The sequence below is a fragment of the Hydra vulgaris genome, chromosome 02 (genome assembly GCF_038396675.1).
Source record: "Hydra vulgaris chromosome 02, alternate assembly HydraT2T_AEP".
Classification (NCBI taxonomy): Eukaryota; Metazoa; Cnidaria; class Hydrozoa; order Anthoathecata; family Hydridae; genus Hydra; species Hydra vulgaris.
The window spans coordinates 40,455,111-40,480,004 of record NC_088921.1 but is presented as its reverse complement, the minus strand read 5'-3'; the positions used below and the strand labels follow the sequence as shown (position 1 = coordinate 40,480,004).

The following is a 24,894-nucleotide window of genomic DNA, read 5'->3' as shown; positions in this document are numbered from 1 at the left end:
TTACCACACATACACCCTAACTCAAAAAATGAACCTCTCCTATTTGGTGGCAGTCTACAAGGAAATTATAGCAATTTATTGCATATGAAAATTAATAAAGTTATTGAAAAATTGATCTTTTATGAATAAAAATTTCATTTTTTGATGGTAAAAGTGGCGGTTGGTTGCCCCCTCTAGCTCCTTGGACACGCCCGGTTACTAAGTACCTATATAAATTTGTAGGCTACTATTACATCTATCTTTTGATAACAAGTTATAAGCATTTAGATAAGAATTGACAAAGTTATTAAACTTTTAGTTTATAGAAACATTTTTTTGACCACACTTTCTTCAAAAAATCCATATATCGAAAAAACGGTACTAAAAATAACATAACTTTTTATGGAATTGTTCAATTTTGATAATTTTTTCACTTTTACAGTATTGAAGCTCTTTCTAATGATATACAACAACCGAGAATTTAATTAATTTAAAATTTTCATGGCACGTACCTACTTAGGTATACCCACTGATCTATATTATAACTGGATAGCGCATCTCCTAAGAAAATAGCTAAAAAGTTAAAATATTGTTTGGTGAACAAGCTATTTCTTTATACTAGTGGTTTAACTTTATGTTTTTTTATATTTAACATAGGTAGAATGTATGGAAAATTATTTTTTTTTTCAAATAATGATAATTATTTTTCAGTAAAATAATTACAATATTGATTTTATAAATGTCTGGAGAAAATTCCAAAAAGCGAGGGACTCAGTGTGTGCATTTGGTTGCAATAAAAGAAAACTTAGTGACAGTAAATGAAGTGATAGCAATGGAATATTTGATGATGAATCATCTTTTAAACGAAAGTTTGCTAGAACATTTCATAAGGGACTTTCTTAATTATTTTTAAAAATAAAAACATTTTAAAGTTTATTGACCTCTGTTAGTTTGCTTAGAGTGTGGACAAATGGATTTAAATATCAGTTGTGCAAAAAGTATAACAAACTTAATAAAATATCAAACGTTGTTTTTCCTACTAATTTTATACAGATTTCCTTCAAACACTGAAAAAAGAAAAAAATGGACCATCAAAATACACCGTCAAGAATGGAGTCCAAGTAATAGCAGTTTGATATGTTCTGATCATTTTTTAGAAAAAGATATCGACAGAACTGGACAACTGTTAGGTTAAGGGAATATTTTTTTCCTAAAAGATTTTAAAAATCCCCAGACCACTTAAAGAAGGTATATAATCAATTATGTTTTTATGTATTGTACAGGTTTGTTCAATATGTACCTTTTAGTTCTTAGTTACCCTATGCAGTGTGCTAGAAAGTTTTTAACACAACTGTATGGTAAGCAGCTAAAACATATAATAACCATTTTGCTATTGTATGCTTTAATTTTATAAATGCTGCATGAACTATTAGCTAAGCTCTGTGAGTAAACACAATATAGAGGTTCCTTCTAGTTTGATATCAAATTTGAAAATTTTATAACTATATATATATATATATATATATATATATATATATATATATATATATATATATATATATATATATATATATATATATATATATATATATTTTTTTTTTTTTTCTTTCAATATTAGAAAATGAAAGAGAGAAAAGTTCCTGTTAATAGATCGACTTTTGAAATTTCTGAAAAAAGTGATTTGAAAGTAGTGTTATACCTATCTGGATGAAAGTTGGATACCCAAAGAAAATATATAATTGCAGTTTAACTCTAGAAAGAAAAAAAACAGATCGTAGAAGCAAGATAATTGTGTCTTTGAAAAAGGTAAAAGCAGAACAAGAAAAATCTTATTCAAGTAAAGTTTATGATTATGTGCGAAAAATGTTTAATTTTAATTTACCACATCAAGCACAAATTAGGAAATGGTATGGAAAAGTTTCAGCAGAACCAGATTTTACAAAGCCAGCGTTTGTAGCACTTAAATACAAGGTTACAGACGTTAAAAAGTTAGCATCTAAAGTCATTTGCTCACTTATGTTAGATGAAATGGCTATTAAAAATCACATATCAAGGGATGGAAAAGAATTAAAGGGGTATGTTGATCTTGGGAGCAGCATACAAGATGATTCATCCCTGGTTGCAAAAGATGCCTTAGTTCTCATGGCTGTTAGTATAAACAGTTCATAGAAAGTTCCATGTGGATATTTTTTTATAGATAGGTTAAATGGTGCCAAATGAGCAAACATTGTAAATTTATGTTTTAAACGATTGACAGATGTTGGTGTTGAAGTCATATCAATGACTTCAACACCAACGTGTGATGGACCCTTATGTCACATTTCTATGTTATCAAACCATGGTGTTTCAATTGATGCTTTAAAAATGAACACTTCTTTCACTCATCCTCTCAACTCTGATAAAAAAAGTTCGTACTCTCCTTGATATTTGTCACATGCTTAAGCTAATTTGGAATTGCTTCGCAGATAGTGATGTTTTGTTTGATAGCGAAAACAATGCAATATCATGAAAATATATAGTTTATCTTCAAAAACTGCAAAAAAATGAAGGATTACGCCTTGGAAATAAATCAAGACTAGTGCATATTAATTGGAGAAAACAAAAATTTAAAGTAAATCTTGCTGCTCAGGCAATTAGATCAAGTGTAGCTAATGCAATAGAGTTTTGTTGCAAAGACCTTAAATTAATGCAGTTTCAAGGAAGTGATGCAACAGTTAAATTTATTAGAATATTTGATAGATTGTTTGACATTTTAAACTCTAGAAATCCCTTTGCTAAAGGTTATAAATGCGCACTAAAAATGAGTATTAAGCATATATGGGATAAATTTCCTGATGAAGCATATTTTAAACTTACAAGACTCATCTCATAGATTGTTGCATACAACAAGAAGAAAAACTAGGTTCATTGGATTTTTCATGGCTTTAAAAAGTATTAAGCAGGTTAAAATATTTTGTAAACTTATATTTATATCTGAAAGTTGTAAAGTTATATATATTGTATGTATTTAGATATTTTATAACCTTTTTGAATATATTGTATGTATTTAAATATTTTATAACCTTGTTGAAATTCCTGAAGCACCTTTGAAATATCTTCTGACATATAAGATAAGTCAAGACCATCTGAAGTTGTTTTTTGGTTCAATACCAGGATCAGGAGGATTTAACAATAACCCAACAGCGCAACAATTCACTGCAGAATATAAGCAACTTTTACTTCGAAGCCATATTGAAGGAGGATCAGGGAATTGTGAAAAATTACAAGCAGAATATATTTTAAATGTCTTAGATGATTCAGTTACAATAAATAACAGCAGTTTGGATATTACATCAGTAAACATAATCAGAAAATACGACTTATCTGAAAGAACATCTAAGACCATGATTATTCATTATGATCATGATTATTCTTTTAATACTAATACTTCATTGCTAACTGAGTATAAAGAAGCAGCTATTTTTTATATATCTGGCTTCGTTGTTAAAATGGCAAAAAAGCAAATATTTTGTATGTTATTTTGTGATGCATTTGGTTCTAAAAAACATGCTTTTACAAAAACAAAACTATTTTATATCATAAATAGTAACGTAATATATATATACATATATATATATATATATATATATATATATATATATATATATATATATATATATATATATATATATATATATATATATATATATATATATATATATATATATATAAATTAGTAAAAACACTTATCTAACTTTTATCTTCAACATTATGTTTCCCCATCAGTAGGTTCATCAGGAAGCTTCCTGATGAACCTACTGGTGGAAAAACATTATGTTGAAGATAAAAGTTAGATAAGAGTTTTTACTAATTATATATATATATATGTATATATATATATATATATATATATATATATATATATATATATATATATATATATATATATATATATATATATATATATATATATATATATATATATATATATATATGTATATGTATATATATATATATATATATATATATATATAAAAAATCTGTTATTAACAACAATAAATAGATATGCTGTTCAACTAATATATTTTAGTAAAATAGTTGAAAAGATTATTTACTTACTTTTAGGAGTATTATATTTTCAACTTGTACTTATAATCATAGTTTTTGAATATCAACATAAGAATCTAGATAAATTATCTAAAGAATACAATAATTCGTTAGACATTTTACAACAGATTTTTACTATTTTGTTGATATTGCCTTTTTTTTCCTTTTAATTTCAAGGTACTTTCAATCTTTTTTTTTTTCTGCTTCTTTCTTTTGGTTTCTTTTCTTAAAATTTCAAGCGCATCATAACAAATCGTGGGTCCTCATAATATGGCCGCCAAAATATTTTTTTGGCTTCAATTTTTATATAAGAGATGCGCTATCCAGTCATAATATAGATCAGTCGGTAAACCATACTCGGTGTAGTTAAGGCAGTTTTAAAATATTAAGGTCTGTATGATATTTTGCTGACCAGAACATATTTTTTAAAAATAATACGGTCTCTGAATTATGACAAAACAAAATGAGTTTTTATATTTTGCCGTAAACGGCAAAATATAGTTGTTTAAAATTTACAACATATTTATACAACATAATTTATAACATAAAATTAACAACTATAATTGTTTAAAATTTAAATTAGTTAGCTTTTTTTGTATTCTTAGTTGTATATATAGTTTACACTTAAGTAGAGTATATATTTTTCTGCCCTATATAGCAGAATTATTTATTTATGTCTATTTTTATATTTATCAACAGTTTTAATTAAATATGTATAATATTATGACACAAATTATTTTTCTAATAAAAATTATTTTAGGCCAATTAATGGAGTATTTATGTGCTAAGTATATTCCACAATTAACTTATTTTACATTAATACATATTTTGTAAACTTAATAAGTTAAGCCCCTGTTATATTTTCATATTGTTTTTTAGAGCAAATACTGTTAAAAAATAGATGAAATTTAATAATTTTGCATGACTAGAATCTGTTTTTGTGATCATTATTTTTGTGATCACTCTGGCTTTAAAAAATGAGAAGGTAGCTCAATAAATAAGTTTTTAATATGATTAAATATGTTGTGGAGAGGTTCCATTAGTAACTCATAATTTTGTAGACCATGATTCGAATAAAGATTCAGGTACATAGAAAATTAGGCTTAGTACTCTTTGTATACCATGCATTTCATTAACAAGTTTTTGATCTAAGACTAGTTCATTAATAACTTCATTCTTTCCTAAGTTTGCATATAGTTTGGTCATATATTTTTGGCTTTTATCTCTTGACTGCTGTGAATATAGGACTTTCTGTTGTCTCTGATATAGATTTTCATATTGACAATTGCTTGCAAATGAAAATTTTGAGTTGTGTTCTACATTTATGCCACTTACCCAACACAAATAGTGCCCTCCTTTCTGCTGTCCAGCCTCAAACTGAGTAGCTGGCCCATATCCCTTAAAAAATGGCATTTCATCTGTAATTTCTATATTATTTATAAGTGTAGGAGTTTTTAGAGAAATAACGTCATTCATTCTGGTCATTGAATTAACTCAGTTAATCATCCGTTGAAGGTGATCTGGCCTACAGATATTAATTTTTTGCCCACTTATTAAATTATATTCTTCATCTGTGTAGTATAAAGCGGTATCATATAAAGCTAAAACTGTCATAAGAATATACCCATGGTTACAGACAGTTGAAGCATCATCCCAGAATATTAAATGACGTTTTCGTTCAAAAAATTGAAGTCTTGATCTAAGTTCTTCTGTAGTTAATTGTTGAGTTTCATTGTACTCATGAATTCTTTTTAAAAAGTCTATAATATTGGTTTCTGACATCAATATATTTTTTGTCACTTTTGATTCTCATGAACTCTTAGTGCTTTTCATTAATATATTTTCTTATGGTATCAAAAGATTGTTTTTGTCCTTCTACTGTAAAAACTTCTTTTTCTAAATCTTTTTCTTTTATTACTGACTTTTCAAATGACTGCGGTACAACTAACTCGCCTAATAAATACTTCTTTTCATAAATTTGTCTCTTCATTCTTTCTGTAACCATGAAGTTGCTTTCTTCTTGTGGAAGAAATGCACTTTTATCTATATCCAATCTATAAAAAATGTGAAGGATGTTATATTGTCTAATATTTATGGTTATTACCATACTGCTTAGGAATATCATGCATATTATATTCCTATTATGGATTATATTTACTATAGTATGGATTGTATTTAGTTTTAAATTTTTTACAATTAGAAATTATGGTTACAAAATTTTTGATTTTACCTTATTTTTTTACGACGAACTCTTGTATTAGATTCTCCTGCTATTTGAAAAAATTCTGTTAAGCTTATTTCACTTTGATTCTGAAGGAATTCCTTTATGATTTGACCAGCATTGCGAGGTGTTTTTCCATTATTGTCTTTTAAATCGTATTTTCTGGCCATAGCTGTGAAGTTTATTTTTTTATCTCCTTTGTAATTTAAAAATTCATTGGGACACTCCTCTTTTTTCCATGTATATCGTTTAGTGGAGCTAACATGACTTTTTTTTCGCTTAAAAAGACCTTAAATTAATAAATTTTCAAGATGGATATAAATATATATATATATATATATATATATATATATATATATATATATATATATATATATATATATATATATATATATATATATATATATATATATATATATATATATATATTTGGTTTATTTACCTTTCAACGCTAGTAGCTTTCAATTGTTTTTCAATTTCAGATATTGTACTTTTTATTATTAGTTCCTGTTTTCGTTTAATTTCTGATGGATTTTTATATCCAATTTCCAGGAGATCAGCATGTGTTTTAGAAAATGATGTTTTAAATGTTTTATTAAATTGCACATCCAACTTTTTGACTATTTTTTTTGTTATATATAATAATGCCTCTTCTTTTTTTTCAGGAGACCCACTGATTTTGCAATTAGTTTGTAGTCACTGGTGAAATTTGGAAACTGAGAAAGATTTAACTTTAATTCAATATCCCCTAAACATGACGGACAATTGTCAAAACAATGCTCTGATTTGCTTTTACTGAAAAGCTTGTCCCATCTTTCTTTAGAGAATACACTAAGAACTTGTGCTTTGATAAGCTTACTGTTTTTTTCCAATATACCGAACATTTTTTATTATTTGTTTTGAATTTATCAAAAAGAATTTATACTGTATAATAAAGTCAGTATTTGTATCAGTAAACTGCTTTGTATATACGTCATATCGGTGCATTTTATTTCGCATAATAAAACTCCGTTGATTCTGATTGAAGGCTACATCAAAATTTGCCAGGGTAGATGCATTAAAGGCTGCTATTTTTGCATAACCACATGTTGTTGGATGAATAAATGAGGACATGGTACCTTTAAATGTCACCTTTGAACACCAAGTTATAAAAGAAAACTATATGATTTTTATTGTAGAAATTAATTGATATATATATATATATATATATATATATATATATATATATATATATATATATATATATATATATATATATATATATATATATATATATATATATATATATAATTAGTAAAATTAGTTTTTATAAATGATATAAATAATTATAAATATATTAGATTTTGTTTAATTGTATTATAATTATCATATCTCCATTTTTGGATTTGCGCGAAGTATATGACGTAACATAAAATAAAAATGTTTTTGTCGAAAAAACCCTGACCGAAGATTTTTATTATTATTTTTTAATCTCTTAAGAATCCAGATTTGAATAAGATTTTAAATAAATACATTCTTTAGGTGAAATGAACATCATAGTTTAATAATATGATATGTTGTGACCGTTTATTGGCAGTTTTTCTTAATTATAAGCTCTTTCTTGGTCGGAATTCCTAAAATAGTCGTGAAATTTTATAGAAATGTTGTATTTTAACAACTATAATTAGTTAATATACGTCAGAACTGATTAGAACTAGGATCTATAGTGGGTTAAGGCACTTTTTCAAAAGATTTTAACTAAATTCATGTTAACACCGATGAGCGAAATTGATCTAAAGAATTCAAAATGGCGTTCTTCAGATTTACTATTAAGGGTAATTTGTAAATCGCCTTTACTACACCGAGTAGTCACAAGAAATAGATAGTCGGGAAATACGGACCGCAGCCTTTGAACTTTGATTTATGCGGCCCGCTCATCCTGCACAAATACAAATAATATGGCACAAAATGAAGCTGAAATTTTTGCATATATAAGTTTAAATGATATGTTTATATTGTTTGATTGGTTTTTTAAACGAAGATGTCGATTTTATCAAAGAAGTAGATGCTTCCGTTTTTGAAATTCCAAATGAAGCATTGAATTTTCAATGTAATCTTTGTAGAAAGGTTTTTAAATCTATCAAAGGACTTGAAAGACACAATAAGTGCAAACACAAGCCTGAGTGTTCAGATGATTTTATGAAAGAGTGTTCTTTGAAAAATTTACACCCTTTGAAGTTGAAAATTATTTTTAATGAGTGTGTGGCTATTGTTGAAAAGGATATGTGCTTACCATCAACTATTCGTGATTCTTTTAAATATCTTTTTCAGTTGAGGATGCTAACACTTTTTGGCAAGTTATAAGGCCAACAATTTATATGTTTAATGACAATATCGAAAAATTTTATACCAATTTTATGGGTTGTTGTCTAAAAATATTTTATTAGAAATATTAGGTGGAGATGTAACTTTAGTAAATATTCTTATGGTTGGATTTGCAAATCATCTTGTTATTCCTCTTTCTAAAAAAACTGTACCTTCAGAACATTCTTTAAAGTCTAATACTGTTAACTTACTTTCTGAAAAAGAACTGAAATGTTTGCAGTACCTTAGTGGGTATATTATTCATAAACGTTATAGTAAATTTATCGTTTCAGTAAAAACTACTGCAGTCAGTTTAACAAACAATTTATAGCTATTTTACTTGCATGTAAAACAGATTCTGATGATACTCAGACACTTATTGATGCACGTGACAGAGGAGTATCGTGGAAAACAAATAAAACAATGCAACAAGTTTTCCTAAAGTGTGAAAATATTTTTCGTGAAAAAACTGCCCAATTTTCTACAAAAATTGTTACGTCAGATTTACTGGATTTTATGATGGAGAGCACATAAAATCATGTTTTCAAAGGTTGTATTATAATATTGATCCAAAAGTAGATAAAGAAATCAGCTCAAATTTATTAGAACAAATCTTGACATTATTTATATGTGTTCGTACATTTTCATTTGCTAAAGACTTAACAGAAAAGCTCAAATTTGGCAGAAAAACTTTAAAAAAATATTCCTTACGAAAAGAAATTAAAAAAACCAACAATTCTTAAAGAAAATAATAATAATAATAATAATATATATATATATATATATATATATATATATATATATATATATATATATATATATATATATATATATATGTATATATATATATATATATATATATATATATATATATATATATATATAAATATACTTGTAGTTTCATTGTATATATGTATTCGAGTTTGTTTGATTTGAAAAAATGTTTTTTTTTTGTTAAAAAAAGACTTGTGAAAGACTTTTTTTAACAAAAGTTTTCGGCCCTGAATACAATTTCAACATGTATTGTCGTTGGGACTAAAGAAACACTGAAAGTTTTAGAAATCTAGCTAGTCTGGAAGTTTAATATCAATCGCAAGATTACGGGATTAAGTAATGTGAAATTAAATCAAAAGTTGTAAAAAACATACAAGTTTCCGCTCTGACCTCCTGTCGTGGACAAATCGAACTTGAATAAATTAAAAAAATTAAACATTGGCACCTAATGTTTCATATAAATTCCTATTTCTTAATTTGTTTTCTACTGTAATTTCAAGTTTCGCAAAGCATAACACGCATAGAATGCTGTTAAAAGTTAAGTTGACGTTGCACACGCATAATTTTGTCATGTAATATGTATGGGCTTATTAATTATTTGCCTGGCCGGTAATATATATTTAGCCTGTCCGCTACTGGTGACCTCGAAGCTTATCTTAATTAATCCTGGATTCGGTCCATGCAACCTTAATTTATACCCTATTATAAAGAAAAGCCTTATTAGACGAATACGACTAAATTCTTTCCAGTTTACTAACATTATGTCTAATAATTTTTCCTTTATAGCATAGTCTCAAGAAATTATTCTTGTTAACAGCCAGTTTATTGCGCTTAGAATAGAAAATTCAAGTTACATGCAGTCCAGGTTACCTTTCACATCAGACATGAAAACTTGGAATCAATTTTCGTGTGTTCATTTATACTCATTCAAAAAAATGTTTTTTTTTTTGAATAAAATAATATATATATATTTATATATGTATATATATACATATATACATATATATATATATATATATATATATATATATATATATATATATATATATATATATATATATATATATATATATATATATATATATATATATATATATATATATATATATATATGTATATATATATATATATATATATATATATATATATATATATATATATATATATACATATATACATATATATATATATATATATATATATATATATATATATATATATATATATATATATATATATATATATATATATATATATATATATATTTATATAAATTATGTTAGTGTATTCTACAAACAGAGTGCTCAATGTTCTAAAAGAACAGAGCAATAATAAATTAGTAAAAACACTTATCTAATTTATCATGTAAATTTAAAACAAATCTAAATGTATTTTATATTTATATATATATATATATATATATATATATATATATATATATATATATATATATATATATATATATATATAATTTATTATACATATAAATAATTTATAATATATATAAATAATTTATGATATATATGAATAATTTATAACTTAAGTAATTTTTTTAATACAAATTAGAAGTTAACTTTTTGACTTTTATATACAATTTGCAAATGCTTTTATCTTCTTTTATCTTGATAAGTTTTATTCTTATTATTCAAATAATTTCTTTCTTTTTTTCTTTTCTTTTTCTCCTATCAACCGTTAGATAGACACATTCGCCATTTGTGAACACTTTTCATCGAATTGATTTATTTGATTATATATAATGAAATAAAGATTCTAAATGCTTAAGAAAGTTATCACAACTGAAATTAGAAACATTTTCCAATGTTAATATTTTTATTTCATTAAAAAAATTAGTTCATTACTAACATACTAAAAAATAGTTAAAAAAAAGTCCTCCACTTTAGAGTAAAATTGAAACGTAAGAAAACGGAATCTTAATATTTTAACTAATCTGCAAACTTTGCGTAATGTTCCGTGAAAATAATTTAATGGACTGGCTGTAATATTTTTACTCCGTAAATTTTACGGACAACTCACTCTGTTCAAAAACAAGGGACTACTCCGTTGAAAATTCTGTTAACACTAACGGACTCGTTTTTAGAGTGTAATTTTTAAAAATAATTTAGCTATTCTTAAAACAAATGTTTTTGAAGGACTGTTTTTAGAGTGTAATTTTTAAAAATAACTTAGCTACTCTTAAAGCAAAAGTTTTTGAATGCTTTTTTGTGCTTTTATAAACTTCCAAATAACTGAAAAAAAGTGCAAAGGAGCAACTATAGATAAATTTATACTTTTTACCAACTGAAGCAAGATTTCTTTTTAAAAGCGATTTTTGATTGGTTTCCTTGATGATTGCGTTGAAAAACAACGAAAAACAACATCTTCAAGTTTTGTAAATTACGGCAATCGATTGTGTAAAAATTAATATTTCAGTCAACTCGTTAAAACATCGGCGAGTGAATGCTATTTGAACTTTTAAAATTAAATATATAACGATAGATTTCAGTTGCAAAACTGTTCTATTTAATTTAATGGATCTAAAAGAAATTCCAATTCACTGTTTTATTTTAGACCATTTCAAGGTAACAGGTTATAAAGACACTTTTAACTTATACAAAAAAGAACTTGAAGATAAAGGGATTTTTTTTAACGAGAACGATTTAATTATACCAAAAATAGACGTAGAAGGTAACGAAGAGGTTGATTTAATTCTTTTAAATGCTTTTGATGATGGAAATTCAAAGCTATTTTGGAACCTATGGGAAAATAATGTTGCAAATAAGTTTAACGATAATGAAAATGACAAATGCCAAAAGCTTGAGTTTTCTGTTCATTTATATTTTGCAGTTTATAGCATGATCTACGATAGTAAAGAAAAAAATATTTCAGTTGAATTGTCCATGTCGGATTTTAAACAATATCTTGAAAATAAAGGAGCTTTATTAAGCCAAACAACAGAATTTATATCATTTTATGCGTTGCCATTTGTACCGAACCCCAAAAATCATCCTGCGTTCAAAGTTTTGTTTGAAAAAAGTTGGAGAGATAATTTGAAATCTGACTTAGAATCTTTTTTAAAGCTTATATTTGATGTCAAAACCAAAACCTACTTAAGTTTCATGTTTACAAAAGCGCTCACTGATGTAAAGAATGAAAAAAAAGATACAAGTGAAATTTTAGATGTATTGAGGCATGAAGCTAAAGAACACGAGCTTAGAGCAAAAAGTTGTATGGTAAAGTTGAATAAACTTAAAGAAGAATACTGCTGTTTAATAGGTATCTCTGCTGAGTTAGTCGATTCATTAGAGCAGTGTATTCGCGGAAAGATGATAACACCGGAGTACTTGGTAAATATATGTGGACGTTTATTTAAGAAGAGTGAAGAAATAGACATTACTAAACCTGGTCATACTGGAGAATTAATTAGAAGTTCATTTTCTAATGATTATTTAATCAATACAAATCTTTATGATGATAGTTGCTTTCCTCTAGACTATGTAAAAATAAAGTCAGATTTAGAGTCTCAAATGTCAGATCGGAAAAAATGTTTTGTTTTACAGGCTCTTATTTGGCGTTTAACGCGAGTTAAATCAGCTGAAGCACGTGAGCAATCCATATCAGCATTTATATCAGCTGATATATTTGGTTGTTCAAAAAGATCATCTATTGAACCATTTATTAAAGTGATATTTTCTTCTTCTGATTCAATTGTTGTTGAGTATTTAGCACGCTATATCAACACAGTGGCATCTTTTGCTGTTGGTCGACTTCACATGTCTCAATCATCATTGTTTATAAATGAACTGATTGCATTGATACTTAAGACAGAGAGAAATACACTAATAAGTGAAAACCTACTTGGTGCATTACAAAAACTTAGCTTAAAGCGCAATGTTCAAGATTTATTAATCAATTCATCTATAATTGAATGGCTATTATTAGGATTAGAAGAACCAGATATGTTTTCAGATTATGCCCTTGAGTATGCAGTTGCACTTTTAATGAATTTATGCCTAAGAACCATTGGTAAAAAAAGATGTGTTAGTAATGCTAAAAATCATTTAAAATTATTAGTTTCTTTACTTTCATACGAAAATGTAGAAATTAAGCCTTATGTTAATGGAACATTGTACAGTATATTAGCTGTTCCCTCTATACGTAAAACAGCTCAAAAGATTGGTATTGAGGATCAACTTAAGTTATATAAACATAATCAGCAAGACGAAAGACAAATTGATTTTATTATTAAGCAAATTAATGTCACAGATGATATCAATTTTAATGATGATGATTTGGAGTCTGATGGTGAAGATGATGATGATGAAGAAGGTGATGCAATCGAAGCTGAAATGGATAAAGAAGAAACTTTAATTGCAAAAAAAGATGAGCTAAATGGTGAGGCTCTTTTATCCTCTAAATATCTGATTAAAATGAAAAATCCACATTTAGTTTTAAAGAAATCAAACGAAAAAGATCAACCTTTGACAAGACCAATAACTCCAGCTGCTAAAAAGCCAAATAGAAAAAAGAAAATTGAAAATACTGAAAGCTCAACAAAAGATAGTTATAGACGTAAGCTTCAAGATGAACAGTCTCAACTAGAGGTTTTGAAACCACAAGTTAAAACAGAAAGGCCTCGTACCCAGTCTGGAAAAAAGGTTTATAGCGACCAAAATGAACAGACTAAAGAACAACAGAAAAGTAAGCCTTTATCAAAAAATTATAAAGAAGCTTTTGCATCACGACCAAAAGTTCCAAGGACTCCTGAATTTAATAGTAGTAATTCAACAACACCTCCTCTTACTCAATCAATATCACCAACAAGACAGTTATCTGGAAAAAATTACTCAAACTTATAGTGGCAAAAGATATAAGTTGTGTTACTTAAAATATAAATTTAATTAAATAATATATATAAATATATATAAAAATAGCAATTTTATTAAATTCCTACTTTTTTTTTTTATCTAGTAAGATTTTTGTGACTTGTAGAAATAATAAAATAAAAAATATTTATAATTTTTTTCTTTTTATTTAATTGTGAATATTTTTTGAAACGTTAATATATATAAAAAAAATAGAAAATATATATAATAAAAAAATTAAAAATATTAAAAAAAAATTGTTTGTAACATCCACTACATTATTTTTATCATCACTTAGTTTAAATTTTTTTAGTTCATAATAATTAAAAAATATTTGCCATTTTGTTCAGCTTGAATTTTCTTAGAGAGTTTTAGTATTGAATTTAAGATGTCACTTTTATAACATGTTAGTATATATAATATGTTATTTCATAATAGATGAATAAAGTATATTATTATTTTTTAATTCACTGTTTTTGCTTAGATAAGTGTGTTCCAATCTTGCATATTAAATGCAGCAATGAATATCGGGAGTGTTTATTTTGTGCCTTAGATGTATCATTTAAATTTTTTATCATTTTCCTTTTATCATTTTTATATAAATTGTTATATAATTTAAAACTGTTACACTAACCTTTTGTTGTAATGGTACTAATAGCTTCTAGTTGGATGTATTTATAAAACTGTTAAATATATTTGTAACGCATTTTAAAAAACAATTGGTGGAGAGCTATACATAAAAAAAAAAAAAAAAATTTAGAGGTGAAATAAAAAATGTTTCCAAAAGAATATTTGAAAACATACAAAATAATTTTTCAATGGAATGTGGGAATGAGATTTAAACCATATTTTTTATTTAGTGAAATATTAAAAAAAAAAGGTTTAAAATAGAAGTTTTTTTGACGATACTTATGTAATTAAAACAATAAAAATGTTTTATTATTAACGATTTTTAATGATTATGACTGATTGCTTAAAACTTGTATCTCAAGATGTTTAAAAAAATTATTTGGATTAGTTCAAACATTTTCCCATATAATTAAAAGACATATACAATCATAGAAGATGTTTTCAGCATTGCGACGCTTAAGTCGCAAGCCAGAAGAAAAGGTTTTCCCAAGTGGAATTGCTCCTGTAGATCAACAAATGCAAAAGAAGTATGCAAAAGGTGTTCAATATAATAGTACGTCATGATATTCTTTTTCTTGTAAAAAAAGAAGTTATTAGATTATTTTAAATATAAAATGTACAAAAAAGTATTTTACATTTTTTTAATACTGAATATCTATCTATCTATCTATCTATCTATCTATATATATATATATATATATATATATATATATATATATATATATATATATATATATATATATATATATATTTATTTACAATCTTATCTTTATTTTGACTGGCCCGTGACAATCTTAAGAGACCACAGTCATATTTTAGCTAATATATTATAATAGATATATTATTTAGAAATTCCAATTTGTATTATTATAGTGAGTACTTGTCTATGATTTATTTTCAATCATAGTTAAATAATATTGGTCTCTACTTTTTTTAGTGAAAATTATTATCAAAGGTGATCGTAATACTGGTAAATCAGCTCTTTTACATCGTTTAACTGGTTGTGAATTCAAAGAAGAATATATACCTACACATGAGATACAGGTATTTATTTATATATTTTTACTTTTTGTAACATTTTATTTAGTGTTTGTCTCTTATCTTGATAAACTTGCTTCAAAACCTGTAAATAATAAAATCAATTCAAAATGTATGAAAAACTTGTATAAATGAGAAACTATAGAAGCTCTGTTTAATGATTCTGAGGCCAACTAGTAGTATGTTTGCCCGAATTCTGTAGTAGCTTTCAGAGAAGCTGATTCTAACAACTATATTATATCAGAGTATTAACCTTGTCATCTTGTGCGTGGATGGTGTCACTTTTAGTGCTTTTGGTGTGCATTTTAGAGGCCACATAAGAAGTCCGGAATTATGACTTTAGATTATTTAGCAAAGCTTATGCAACTGCATAGCTCAATGTTTGGGGTGCCTTACCCTTTACAGGACTAACTTGGTCTATGAAGTTCTCTTCAACTTAAATTATGGCCAAAGTACCAAAAAATGTTAAACATCAAAAACCATCACCACCTAACAGTTTCAATATATCTTTTACAAATATTTGTGGTTTTTTAAGTAACTTTCCATCAGTTAAATCTTACTTCTTGCAAAATTTGACAGAGAGATAATCTTTGTATGACTAATTTGATTTAACATTTTTTAAAAGGCGCCAAAGTCATACATTTTTTTGAATTAAGCAGCCCGGTTTTTATCATTTTTTACAACTAAAATTAAGTTTTAACATGCTAAAAGAATTAACTTTATAACTTCATAAAAGAAATAGCTTCATAACAGCGTGTCTTTTATGAAGTTAATCAGGAAATCAGAGAAAACAGGGAAAAATAGGGAATTCAGAAATCTGCAAAAAAAGTTTGGAAAAATTAAGGAGAAATCAGGGGAAATGGCCCTTTGTCAAACTTACCCAACTGAAGAGCATTTCCATTTCTGTCAGTGATTTTTTATTTTTCTTTGTTTTAGGAATTAAAAGCATATTTTAGGCTACCTGAATAAATTAAATATACATATTTTTATAATTTTATTTTTTTGTATAATAACATCGCTACAGTTTGAAAAATATACAATAATTTTTAAAATGCTATACTCTAGCTAGAAATAATTGATGACAGCCATTTTTCATAGAAAATATATTAAATATGAGTCATTGAAGTATAATATTTCACTTGAAATACTCTCAAGCAATTTATTTTCTTAAAAATAACTGAAAAATTCTCAACTTTTGTGCGTGACTTCTATGCATGACCCTACATGAACTGCATTTAAACAATTACTGTGACTCTATGGTACATAGTGCAATTTTGTTACTTTCTGGAAATCTTTAATAATGTTTAAAATATTATTTAAAAAGATATATATACCACTGAAACTTACATTTTTCGAGGAATTAAAGTTTATTTATTTAGTAACAAAAACTTGAGTTTTTCTGTTCTGTGTGTGATTCTGCTTCAAACTTAATTTATTCTTTATTTATATTACTAACGTATACCATTTTTTGTTTAAAAAATGTTCATAGAATTAAATGAAAGTAAATTTGAGATCGCCAGTTTTATTTTTATAAAAATAATAGACAAAATATATGAGTTTTCATGTGTGATTTTTTGCCCTGAAGTAAGCTATGAAATGCCCTGAAATATCGTACATGTAATATAAAGATTTACTCAGCAGTTTTATGAACTTCTTTTCATAAATCTGCTGTTGTATTAATATCTACATTTTTGCAATTGAAGAGTATTTTTCTAAAATTTAATCTAAGTCTAATTTTTCTGAAGTTAAGTTTGGGTAACTTTACATTAAATAAAGGAAAACAGATAGTGTATCAGGGAAATATTAGGGAAAATAAAGAGAAATCCACTATTAAATATTAGCAGACACAAGGTCTTGTTACAAGATTTTGCTGCGTAACAAAAACGCGTAACGCATTTCTAAGTAACTCAACTCAGCAAATATATTTTGTATTGTTAGAAGTTATATTATATTTATTTGAAAAAAAATATTTTTTCCATAAAACAATATTTGTTTATTTTCTTATAATTTTACAGTTGGTTTTTGGTTATTTTATTAACTGTTAATAAATTTTTTCATATTTATTTTGTGAGCTCTTTTTAATAATGTTTTGATACAATAGTTTTTTTTACTATTTATCAGTTACCGATAACATATTCGTAATTTATTTTCATAAATTAAACAAACATCATTAAAACTTTACGTTATTGAATTAAAAAAAAACAAAATATCTTATAAGTAAAATATTTACATCAAAATAAATCGTGAATTTTTTTAAACTATTATGACAAAAATAATTTTTATTTTTAAAAGCAGTTTTTGCGTAGCGCAAAACTGCTGAATGCATAGGCAAAGCTACGTAACGCTTCTGAACAAGGCCTGAGACACCCTGATTAATCTTTTGTTAATTAATTACTAATCAAATGTTTTTATATTTGCAAAACTCTTTTAAACAAAGATTTACTTTTATTGATTGTTTATAAAAAAAAGAAATTTTGATTTTTCTTTTTTATTATATAAAGTTGAGTTTTTTTTTAAATTATATAAAGTTTAATATTTTGTATAAATTTCTGTTTTTCTTGAAAAGTACCTTAAATTAAGAAAGCATTAAAATTATATTAAAGCATACAAATTTGTTAAAATTTGTATAAAGTTTAGTTAATTATATAAACATAGATTAATTTTTGTTATTTAAGAAGTATTTACGCTTTATGATAAATGTAAATCTCTTAAAACAATTTGTATGATTGATTTTATAAAAATAATACATCAACAATTGTGTTTTTAATGAAATTTCATTAATAGTTATTAGATTTAATAAACATACAGGAACTTACAGGCGATTGAATACAAACATACATAACAATTTACGAGTGGATGAACACTCGCCAGAGGTACATACTAAGAACACTCGCCAGAGGTACATACATAATAAGTTATGAGTGGATGAACACTCGCCAGAGGTTGGACAAAACTCAAACATACATTTATATATAGTGACTTACGGGTGAACCGTAATAAACACAGAACAGTATATATAAATTGACACCATCAGTGGTATTGTGAAGTAGTTTCTCTTTATATACTATTTTTACTTTTTTAGTTTAACCATAAAAGTTTACTTCCAAATAATTTGATGTAATATAAATTTGCTTTTAATTTGCAAAATAAATAATATTACATTCTAAGTGAATATTTATTCACTTAGAATGTAATCTGCCCCTTGCATAATATATTATAGTATAATAAATTGATGGGCTTGAGTAAAATATAAAGTTAATAAATGTTTACTTTGACTGCAGTTTGGATACTGATCATTATAGACCACTGATCAGTCAAATTAGGCTATTTTTGTTGTTGCAATTTTGAAATATTCTCAAAATATCTAAAAAGTAATGGCCAAATTTGTGCAACTAATTATTATATGCATGGTCAGGAATAGAGTGCTATCTCTATCTCTATAAATGTGCCACCTATATAACTTCCTGAATCCAGGCAGGTATGGAAGCTTTTATTCCTTCTTGTTAGTCGAGCCTCTTTCTATTCAGTAGTTTTCACCTTCTTGTACAGCTACTATATTCAATTGTAATCATTTTTTTTCATCTTTTTTTGCAAGAACATGTCTCTTTAGAACATCTCTCTTAAAGGGATCCCAAAGTGCCGAGACAAGTTGTGTTTATTTTAAAGAGAATGATAAAAAAAATGTTTGGGCAGAATTTTTTTAAGTAAAACAAAATAATAAATGTATACCAAAAAAACAAACTTTGTTGTTTTACTCGAAGCTCGCCGTCTTCAAAGTATCAATTCTCTCAGAGTCTTTAAAATATACGCCACAATCTACAGACTTTATAATTTATTCAAGCACGTTTAATTCCAAAGAGTTTTAGTGAATGACGTCATTGTAGAATTTCGATAAGAAATCATAAAATTTTTTTTTGTTAGCAAATTATAGATTTTTTTTTCCATTATAGATTATTAAAGAATTTGTTTAGCTACTTATCATTATATAAATTTTTTTTTTAAATCATAAATTGTTATAGAATTTTTTCAGTTATTTCAAATTATTATTTTTTTGTTATTTTTACGAAGTTCGCATTAAAAATTATAATAAAATATTTCAGATATTTAAGCTTGTTTATTGCTGTAAATTAATTTTGTGTTATATTATTTGTTATTAAATTATTATTATCCACATAAAGGTTCTGTTAAAAAAATTATTTTGTATTTTTTAAGCTTATAAAAGTTTAATTAACAGCATTTAGGAAATGTTCATAAAATACGTACACTTGGGTGGGGGAGAGGGTATCTGCAAAGAGTGTATACGAGATGGAGGGCAGGGGGTCAATTATAAACGTACGGAGACACTATTTCAGAAAATGTTGGGTAGGTTGGTGAGCGTAGATAGTTTTAGGAAGATGGAGGGTACTCAAAAAAACTATAGCAAAATGTGGAATGGGGGGAATATGGGAGAGGGAAAGAAGGGTCGAAATTCAGGCGTATGTACATTATGGACAACCCCTTATTTGCTAAACTTTTCATTGGGTTAGATATATTCTCGAAATACTTATTTAATCAAGCGAGATATATTTAATAAAATTTATTTTATAAAACATGTATTGGTCATTTTATTTTATTTTTAAAGTTAAATAATTACTGTTAAAGGTTGCAAAAAAAGTGTAATAATACTGAGTCACTTTTGAAATCAAAATCGTGAGTTTAATAAAAAGCTGTCTGTTTTATGTTCTGTTATGCATTGATGATTTAAAAAATACAACTTTTTTTTACTTTACATAGCCATTATGTACAAAAAAGTTAATGTTTGTTATTATTACTATTATTAATACTGCGCACATCAGTTTATACTTTAAAGAATGTTACTTAATTTGTAATACCTACGGCAATATTTATTTCCTTTATTTTAACGCAACAAAAATATTCTTTTTCAAGTGGCATAGTTTACAATATCCATATTTACACCATTGTTCAGCGCCAACACTTAAATGGCTTAACTTTGACGTTTTAGCAGTATAAAAATAGCTGATAGGATTTTCAACTATTTCGTTTCTTTTATCTATACAGATTTTTTTGTCTTTTTTTATGAGGTTCGAATCAGTATGCAGTTGCCGGTATTTTAATCGTTTAGTTATCAAAATCCAAATACAAAGTACAAAATTACCTTAATATTTATATGCAAATCATCAAAATTTATCAATTTCCACTAAATTGACATACTTATTAATATTTTCTAACTATAAGTTAAAGAATTTGGCCATTATCTCTAATAAATGATGTCATTTGCCAAAATTATTTATTAATTAAAAATTTAAAAATTTTTCAATAACAAATAATATTGATTCAAAAAAAAGATTCTATCATGATTAGATTATGTAGTTGGACCAGCTATATCTGTCAAGCTTGAGCCACTCTCCTGTCATAAGGTTGCTTCTCTTTCACTTATCTACAAATACTATCATGGTCCCTGCTCAAATGAGTTATAATAACTAACTGTATCAACCAAAACTCATTCTTGCTTAACTAGTCATTCAGCAAAATTGTATCCTTTATATCTGTCTCTTCATGTTCTAAAACTTTTGTTCATCTTTTATTCCTCACACTTCAATGCTTTGGAATTCCTTTCCATCTTCGTATTTTCCTGACTTAAGCAGCTTCCAACTTTTCAAATATTCTGTTTCTTTGCTCTACACTATTCTTTGTTTTCCAGTAACTCCTAACTCAATAGTGGTTGCTTACAGCTTTGTTGGGAATGAATTAGTTTTAAAAAATAAACATTAAGTGGGTACCAGAAGGTATTTTGAAAAATTGTTGCTTTTTGAATGACCCTAGTATATATAGAGACATACACACAGTAGAGTACAAAAGTAACCGGATAAAAGCATAGATAGACATATATATGTATATATATAGACATCCTCAGAGTAATGAAAAATTTGGCATAAAATTGACTTTTTTCTAAAGTAAAAATGGTCGACCTAGTGAAAAGTGGTGGCAACTACTTAAAAAGAAACACAGTTGTGTTAGTCTTCGTTGTCCAGAAGCTACAGCTTCTTTACGACACATGTGTATGGATATGATAAAGGTTTCCAAAAATTTTACTTCTTTAGAAGTTCTGATACAAAGTAAGAATTTACAGGACAAACCAGAATGTATGTAGAACATGGATGATACAGGGATGCTACTAGAGCATAAACCTAGATGTGTTGTTGCCAGGAAAGGCTCAAAATATATTCATCGAGTCGAGCAAGTGGCAACAAAGAAGCAATAGCTGTTATATGTTGCGTAAATGCAGCTGGTCAAGTCATACCACCTCATATAATAGGGAAAGGAAAAACTGTACGAACTCTTTATCGTTTTGATACCGAAAATGCTCCAAGAGGAGCAACATGGAGTGTGCCTGAAAGGGCTGGACAAAACGAGGTATTGCAGAGTTATGGTTTGAGAAAGCATTTCTTCCAAATATTGGCTCAGCAAGACCACAGATTTTAATCCTAGATGGACATGACTCACACAATTTTGTTGAAATGATTGAGCTGGCTATCGTAAACCAAATTGAAATTGTCAAGCTTCCAGCTCACACTAGCAACTGGTTGCAGCCTTGTGATGAACAGTTTTCAAGTCACTGAAAACTGCCTATTCTGAGGAATGCCAAACAATGATGAATGACTACCCAGGTGTAGTAGTTTCGCACTCTAACTTTTATTTTCAAAAGCGTGGAAATATGCTATGACTGACACAAATATATGCTCAGGATTTAGAGTTTGTGGAATTTATCCCTTTAATCCAGATGCTATTCCTAAAGAGGCATATATCCCAAACATTTTATATAGTAAAATTTCAGATGCTGTCCCAGGTCAAAATGTATGCAACATTTCAACAATAAACAACCTTCCATTATTGTCTGATCTATCAGAAAACAGCTTTGCGATTAACTCGCTGTCTTCTACCAAACCACTAGAAGAAAATGAGTTTATTGATTTTTTAATTCAAGACAATGCTGTGCAATATTCAAATATTGTTACAGAATACAGCTATGCAAGAATCAAACCGGTACAAGACAATGAATTTATTGATTTTTCTGTTCAAGACAATACTCTGGGTTTGAATATTAATACTGATATATGTCTTGAAGAAGTAAAAGTAATTGAATCAACATTCAAATGTTAAAAAAAGTTTTTTGCAAAACATTAACAGATCTTCCATTTGCTAATTTATCTTGTCCATCAGACAAAGATTCAGATGTTCTTACATATCCTTCTCCACAAATTAAACAAGCAAAAAAACACTCAAAAAACTCTAGTTTAAAGTTTTTTGTTCTGACCTCAGAGGAGGCTTATAATGCAAAGCTTGATGATAGGGCTTCAAAGGTAGCTATTGAAAATAGAAAATGTTATTTATAATCACAATAATTTTTACTTAAAATGTCAGAGCTTTCAATTTTCTAAAATTTTATATATGATATGTAACATATACTTAGGTATTTTTCTGTAACAGGTGTTTCTTGTAAAAATGTGGCCAGTAATTGGCGTAAGTTCCCTAGTCAATTTCAACAATTCCATATTTTTGTTTATTGAGGAAGTTAAATTATAGAGCAAAATCATCAGTTACTCTTTTGATCTTTATAATAAAAAGGTTGATAGAGACTTATCATAGTAACAGTAGTTGCTATAGAGACTTATCATAGTAACAGTAGTTGCTATAGAAAATCTTCCAGCAAGTTTGATTCATGCTAGTTCTATTTCTTCAGCAACCATACACAAAAACATCAACCTGTATTTTAAATGTAAACATTAACAAAGAAGTTAACTCAAAATCACCATCATTTTTTCTATTAACAAAGAAAAGGTTATGTAATAAAATGGTTTTTATGAATTTTCAATTTATTAAGTTCTTGGTTTATCATGTTAAAACCTTAACAACTGCTTTAAAGTGTTCAACCATGCAAAAAAAAAAAAAAAAAACAGCCACCTAATAAAAATTCCAAAAATCCAACTTGAGTATGCGAGAGATTTTTTTCATTACTCTAGTACTAGAGTTTATAATGGTCTATCAGTAGAACTTAGGAAATTAACTCGTTGAATGAATTTAAAAATAAGTTACAAATTTATTCTAAATATTTGTTTTTATAACATTTTTAATGGCTTTATTACTTTACCTGATTTTTATTATATTTCATAACAGGACTTACATTGATAACAGAATTGTTATAGTTTCTGAAGTAATTTATCCTTATTTATCCTAGATATTTGTCAAATAAACATAAAGGTATCTTTGCTGATTTAATGTCATGGAGCCACATAAGGAATGATGTGGATGCACCCTGTTTACTAAAAAACTTGTTAAATGCAGTAAAATCAGATTATGTGGTATCCAGAACATTTGCAAGTTTCATAGTTAATAACTGCTTCTTCAACTTGCTTTATCTTTTTCTTTCCAAGTGAAGGCTTGATAGATGTTTTGTGTAAATGAATGTTCAGAGGTGGCACTTTAAATTCACTCTTTGTGCTATTGAGCAATGAACTTGTTGATTGCCTTATTTCTTTCTCCATATTATCTTTAATAAATTTAATTTTCTTCTTTTTCACTTCTGATTTCTAATTTATGTTTTGCATCTGGACAACAATTTTCCTCTAGTATTAAGATTTTGCTTTTACTTGCTGTATCCAAGTTAATTTCATGTTTGTAAAATAAAGTTCTTAGGTCTCCAATAATTTAAATAACAAATTTTAAAATAAAATAATAAAATATAAAAAATCATTTTTATATTTGTAAATGAATAAATACATTAAATAATTTCTTTTTTATATTTAAATAAGAGTTTATTTTATTATATTAAACTCAGTACTCGAAGTGAGGCGGATGCCATCCTGTCACCTTTTTATAAATTATAAACCATCCCGCCACCTTTCTATAAATCTCTATATATAACAATGATTAGGCAAGATGGTATTTTTAATTTACCAAATA

The 24,894-nt window shown here is 26.5% G+C and overlaps 2 protein-coding genes across 3 annotated transcripts in view; both read left to right on the top strand.

The window, feature by feature from the left end:
* The first annotated feature begins 11,775 nt into the window (after positions 1 to 11,775).
* On the top strand, positions 11,776 to 14,347 carry LOC100206912 (lisH domain-containing protein ARMC9). The gene has a single exon (XM_065790899.1). The coding sequence runs from the start codon at positions 11,932 to 11,934 to the stop codon at positions 14,257 to 14,259; it is 2,328 nt and encodes a 775-aa protein (XP_065646971.1). The 5' UTR covers positions 11,776 to 11,931; the 3' UTR covers positions 14,260 to 14,347.
* A 776-nt stretch (positions 14,348 to 15,123) lies between these two features.
* Positions 15,124 to 24,894, top strand: part of LOC100210433 (rab-like protein 6) — a 62,525-nt gene continuing 52,754 nt past the window's right edge. Inside the window, exons 1-2 of one of the 2 annotated variants that reach the window (XM_065790897.1) lie at positions 15,124 to 15,448; positions 15,833 to 15,939. In XM_065790897.1, coding sequence (XP_065646969.1) covers positions 15,331 to 15,448; positions 15,833 to 15,939 — 225 coding nt within the window. In that variant the 5' untranslated portion in view covers positions 15,124 to 15,330. The remainder of the gene's footprint in view (positions 15,449 to 15,832; positions 15,940 to 24,894) is intronic. The other variant, XM_065790898.1, reaches the window with a different exon arrangement.